The following is a 6,739-nucleotide window of genomic DNA, read 5'->3' on the forward strand; positions in this document are numbered from 1 at the left end:
ACTTTCAAAAAATAACGTAAAAATTACTTCTTGAGAATGATTTCACAAGTAGTTAATTTGGAATCAAATAAAAAGGACATCCCTCCTGTGTTAAAATCATCAAAGAAGCAGGTTTTTTTCAGTACTTCCATGTGTAGTGAATTTAATATGAAATACATATATACTAATATTTAATTTTGATCTAATTAGTTTTGTTTTTTATATTCTCAATTTTTCAAATATTATAATGTTTATTATAAATAATTTTAATGGAAATTTAAATTTCTTTAATTTGAAATTTTTGGGTGGGTTTTAGAAATGCCGTAAATGGAAGTAGAATTTACTCCATGGAAGTACTGAAAAAGACCTCAAGAAGTAATGATTTTAACACAGGCTAGTCATAGGAGGGATGTCATTTTTATTTGTTTACAAATTCACTACTTCTGAAGTTATTCTCAAGAAGTAATTTTTATGCTCTTTTTTTGGAAGTTATTCGGAAGTGATATTGTAGTATTATAGAATACAAATAATTTGAAATAAATACTATTAACATCCCAGCAAAATCTTTGCTTATAATGATGACCATTAAGTACTTTATTAATGACTTACTTTGTTGGCAAAGTCTAAAAAAAATCAAAATAAAGAAACAAACAAAAATAAAACAGTTACTTTTTCTTTTTTTAATTTTTTTGTGCACACGATAGTGGTGTAGTGAGTAGAGCATCTAACATCTAGAGTGGTGTAGTGAGTAGAGCATCTAACTGGCAGACGGAAGGTACTGAGTTCAACCCCAGTCTGTTTCGACTTTTTATTTTTATTTTGTCATAAATATTCTATAAATAACTCTACTAAAAAAAACAACTTATTTCCAACAAAATAATATTGACTTACTTTTGGAACATTTTTTTAGTGAATTTGTAAGCAAATATTTTGCTGGGATTATTAAGGTTAATAGACATATTTAATACAAAAGTCCGAAAATAACATTCTTTATCTCATAAAAATGCAAGAACAAAAAATAAATCTTCAACATTTCGTCCTCTGTCCGTCCCACCCCTGTCCTCTTCACTGAATTTTTTGTAGCAATTTTTCTTTTATCGACCGATAAGCCTTACGTCCTTCCTACTTAAAACCTTGGAACGGATAGTCGATAGTATGGTTGAAGGCAGTATACATGACAAAGACCACAAATATAAGCAGAATGCTTACGTAAAGGGACGATCGCACAGTGGTATAAGAAATAAAAAAGAGGGAAATAATTCGGTAACTTCTAAACGGTTAATCTGATTTTGATGAAATTTGGTATGCACAAAGAGGAGGTGTTGTCGAGTTTAGGTTTTGAAATTGGACCTTATAGGCCAACCAGGGGCCCGGCGGGGGGTCCTCAAATTAGGACACCTCGGCTATGTTAAATTTTTAAAACGATCCTTTTTCTTCATTTGAGTTCCGATTTAAAAAAAAATTCGTATATAGAATCTCCTCATCGAGCACTATAAAAAATGTCGTCGTAGCAGTAAATTATCTCTTATAGTTTAGGAGATATTCGCATTTGAAAATTAAAATTTTAAAATTTTTACCGTCCTTACTTTAGTTTTTTTGATAATAGCGGGTCCAAATATTCCCGATTTTCGCCATTTTTTTTTATTCGCTTAACAACAAGTTTATATATCAAGCATTGAAAGAATTATGTAAAAATCATGACTGAGTCCAAAGTTATAGGCATTTTAATTTAAAAAATTAAAAAAAGGCGATTTTTTGTAATTTTTTTGGGAAAAAAGTATCTTTTTCTTTTTAAGTTATTTAAAAAGTTTCTAAGAAGATGTATATAGAATTTATACTTTTTGGAAAGCTGACTTTACATAAAATACGATAAATGAAACAAAACCTAAATTTTTTATGGAAAATTCAATTTTGAGCAAAAATTCTCAAATCGCATAGTCGATATCAAATTATAGTGACCTGTTTTATATGACCCAATATGTTCTTAATCATTTTGTAACGGGTTTCGATAACCCCACCCCTGGTATGGATGTAATAGGCAAAAAACCAAAAAATCCCATTTTTGGGATTTTTTAAAACTTTTTTGGGAATTCCGGGATTTCTAATAAGAAAATTCGAAATTTTTATTTAATTTTGGATTTTGAGTAAAAAAATGTACCTAACTGTAAAATTTCATCAAAAAATATTCATAAATAAAATTTTTATTGCAATTTGAAAAATTTGTATCTTCGCAAAAACTGAATAAAAAATATTTTTTAATTTTTTTTTTTAAAAAGTCTTCCGCGAATTTTTTAATTTTCAAAAATTATATACAGTTTTGAAAAATAGACAAAATTACCTTTCCATTGATATATATAACATGCCTACCTAATGTTTTTTTAAGTGACAAATTAATTAGGGAAAACAACATCTTTTAGAGAATTTACCTAGTAATATTATTTTCAATATATTTTTTTTAATATATGTAACAGATTTAAGAGTTAACCTTATGGATAAAAATAATAGTGCTATGTAAATTTTCTAAAAGATGTTGAGTTTTCCCTAATTAATATGTCACTTAAAAACATTAGGTAGGCATGTTATATATCAATGGAAAAGTAATTTTGTCTATTTTTCAAAACTGTATATAATTTTTGAAAATTAAAAAATTCGCGGAATACTTTTTTTAAAAAAAATTAAAAAATGTTTTTTATTCAGTTTTTGCGAAGATACAATTTTTTCAAATTGCAATAAAAATTTTATTTATGAATATTTTTTGATGAAATTTTACAGTTAGGTAGATTTTTTTACTCAAAATCCAAAATTAAATAAAAATTTCGAATTTTCTTATTAGAAATCCCGGAATTCTCAAAAAAGTTTTAAAAAATCCCAAAAATGGGATTTTTTGGTTTTTTGCCTATTATATCCATACCAGGGGCAGGGTTATCGAAACCCGTTACAAAATGATTAAGAACATATTGGGTCATATAAAACAGGTCACTATAATTTGATATCGACTATGCGATTTGAGAATTTTTGCTCAAAATTGAATTTTCCATAAAAAATAGGGTTTTTTTGGATGGACCTGGTCCCCTCGGTATCAAAAATTTTTAGGTTTTGTTTCATTTATCGTACTTTATGTAAAGTCAGCTTTCCAAAAAGTATAAATTCTATATACATCTTCTTAGAAACTTTTTAGATAACTTAAAAAGAAAAAGATACTTTTTTCCCAAAAAAATGACAAAAAATCGCCTTTTTTTTATTTTTTAAATTAAAATGCCTATAACTTTGGACTCAGTCATGATTTTTACATAATTCTTTCACTGCTTGATATATAAACTTGTTGTTAAGCGAATAAAAAAAAATGGCGAAAATCGGGAATATTTGGACCCGCTATTATCAAAAAAACTAAAGTAAGGACGGTAAAAATTTTAAAATTTTAATTTTCAAATGCGAATATCTCCTAAACTATAAGAGATAATTTACTGCTACGACGACATTTTTTATAGTGCTCGATGAGGAGATTCTATATACGAAATTTTTTTTAAATCGGAACTCAAATGAGGAAATAGGATCGTTTTAAAAATTTAACATAGCCGAGGTGTCCTAATTTGAGGACCCCCCGCCGGGCCCCTGGTTGGCCTATAAGGTCCAAATTCAAAACCTAAACTCGACAACACCTCCTCTTTGTGTATACCAAATTTCATTAAAATCGGATTAAACGTTTAGAAGTTACCGAATTATTTCCCTCTTTTTTTTTTCCTATACCACTGTGGATCGGTGGAAACCGCGTTAAATGAAGTTGTCCACTAGGTAGGTGAATACTTCGATAGGAATCTGGCGGTATGCATTGCCATCTAAGGCGCAATTTTGAGCACCCATATTTAGCGTTAAAGGAACTTTGGAATATTTTTAGTTATTTTTCTATATTATATGAACTGTTTAACTGTAATAAAAAGCAAATCAATTTGAAACTTGTTAGTTTTTTATTCCTGTCGTTCTAAAAGTGCCAAATTCATATCTCACTGTGACTATGTGGTTTGAAATATCGGTTTTATATAAACTCAATTTTTTACAAATAAAAATATATAAAGAAATTATAGCATAAATACTTACGTCTGCATCAGCAAGTCGTGGGGGTAAGCCTACCACAAAGACTAAATTTTTTTGAACAACACGAACATTAGCCAAATGTTTACGATTTTCTGTAATTTTCTGCTTTCGCTGCTGATCTCGTTGTCGTTTTTGGGATTTGAAAGCGATCATCTTAAAATATATATTAAAAATATATAATTATTAATAAGCGCATTATTTCTGAAAGTTTGAATGAAAATCACTGAAAACAAAATCATTATTTTAAGAAATGTTAATAAGAAAAATTTTATTTAGTCATTTCACAAAATATACAAACATACAGAAATGCATGCATGCATACATACATACATACATACATACATACATACATACATACATACATACATACATACATACATACATACATACCATACATACATACATACATACATACATACATACATACATACATACATACATACATACATACATACATACATGCATACATACATACATACATACATACATACATACATACATACATATGTAGCAACTACTACTTCACTATAAAAACACTTGTTTAAAAATATAAATTTTAAATTATATATCATTGATTTTATGAATAGACTTTTGTAGAAAATAGAAAAAATAAAAAAATATTTTTTAGTTGTATTTAAAATAAAGAATTGAAAAAACGATTTTTTATAATTGGTGACCCCGAGTTCTCCGCACATAGTATTTAAATTTAAATTCAGGAAATAAATTTACAAGATGCCAAGGCAAGCAACTCAAGAAACTGCTTCAGAATCTGTCGCACCTACAACTACATCCACAGTAAATCTTCGCATACCACGATTTTGGAAAGAAAATCCAGCCATTTGGTTTGCTCAGTTGGAGGCTCAATTTGAAAACCATAACGTGGTTAACGAAAGCTCCAAATATTTTGCTGTTCTGCCGGAATTAGAGCCTGAAGTGCTTTCTCAAGTAACTGATATTATCCTGCAACAACCAAGAGATGCGTACTCAAAGATAAAACAACGGCTTATTGACCATTTTTCCATTTCCGAAGAGAAGCGTATAAAAACACTTCTAAACGAACTACCAATTGGAGATAAGAAGCCAAGTTTTCTTCTTCGTGAAATGCGTAATCTTGCCAACGATGGTGTAAAAGATGAATTTCTCCGCACTATGTGGATTCAGCGCTTACCTACCCAAGCTCAAGCAATTTTGGCCACTTCATCTGAACCCTTAGATATTTTGGCTGTCATGGCCGATAAAATAGTTGATATTTCAAGCTCCTCATCCAGTATTGCTGCAGTCCAAAGTTCCAATGAAATAAGTGAGTTACGCCAACAAATTTCCGCCCTTACAAATGCAGTCAAGGATCTCCAAATTCCTAAAAATCGCCGTTCACGTTCTAAATCCCACAGTAGATCAAGAAAACCTCGCAACTCATCACAACAGATATGTTATTATCATCGTAAGTTTGGTGACAACGCCCGCTGTTGCCGTCAACCCTGTTCCTACTCTACCAGGAATTCGGAAAACTCCCAAGGCGGTCACTAAACACAACTAGTGACCGAAGCCAAGCAACAAACCGTCTATTTATTTTCGACCCTCAAATTCAGAAAAGTTTTTTGATTGACACAGGAGCTGACATCTCAGTCTTACCTTTGTCAAATCAAAATTATAAGAAAAGTCCTGAAAACTATAAACTGTTCGCCGCTAATGGAACACCTATAAACACATATGGTGACGCTATACTATCCCCAACACTTGGTCTAAGAAGAAGTTTCACTTGGAAGTTTATTGTAGCTGATGTTAACCATCCCATTATTGGAGCAGATTTCTTACAACATTATGGTTTGCTGGTGGACCTCAAAACTAAAAAGTTAATTGACAACTCCACAGGACTAAATTCATCATTTTTCATTAAAAAGACTAGTCATTTAGAAATAAAAACCCTTAACAATAATATTCCATACCATGAATTAATTGCTCGTTTTCCAGATATTACAAATCCGTCAACAACAACTGCCAAACGAAAACACAATGTGCAACATATAATAGAGACAAAAGGTCAACCTGTAACATCGAAGGCTCGACGTCTTTCACCTGAACAATTCGAAATCGCTAAACGTGAATTTGAATTTATGATGAATCAAGGTATATGTTGCCCATCCAAAAGCAATTGGTCCAGTCCACTTCACATGGTCCCTAAAAAGAATGGCCAGTGGCGGCCATGTGGAGATTATAGACGATTGAATTCCATAACGGTTCCTGACAAATACCCGCTACCTCATATCCACGATTTCGGATTTGGATTGAGTGGTAAGAAAATTTTTTCTACGATTGATTTAGTACGTGCGTACAATCAAATCCCTGTGGCGCCAGAAGATATTCCAAAAACAGCCATTATAACACCGTTTGGACTCTTTGAATTTCATTACATGACTTTCGGGTTATGTAATGCTGGCCAAACCTTTCAAAGATTCATACATGAAGTTTTGCGGGGCCTTGACTTTTGCTTCAGCTATCTAGACGATGTCCTGATTGCATCCAAGTCTGAAGAGGAACACTATAATCATCTTCAATTAGTATTTCAACGGTTCAACGAATACGGAATAGTGATTAATCTGTCAAAATGTCACTTTGGTCAAACAGAAATTCAGTTCCTCGGTCATATGGTCAACAAAGATGGTATTTA

At 30.9% G+C, this 6,739-nt stretch overlaps 1 protein-coding gene across 1 annotated transcript in view; it reads right to left on the minus strand.

The window, feature by feature from the left end:
• Positions 1-4,224, minus strand: part of LOC119606480 (putative uncharacterized protein DDB_G0282133) — a 197,242-nt gene extending 193,018 nt beyond the window's left edge. The window contains exon 1 of the mRNA XM_037960010.1: positions 4,075-4,224. Within this exon, the coding sequence (XP_037815938.1) occupies positions 4,075-4,224 (150 nt within the window). The remainder of the gene's footprint in view (positions 1-4,074) is intronic.
• Positions 4,225-6,739: the final 2,515 nt, after the last annotated feature.

Source organism: Lucilia sericata, unplaced genomic scaffold (assembly GCF_015586225.1).
Source record: "Lucilia sericata isolate MDLA Ls3-8-SP2 unplaced genomic scaffold, ASM1558622v1 Contig000590F_arrow, whole genome shotgun sequence".
Taxonomy (NCBI): Eukaryota; Metazoa; Arthropoda; class Insecta; order Diptera; family Calliphoridae; genus Lucilia; species Lucilia sericata.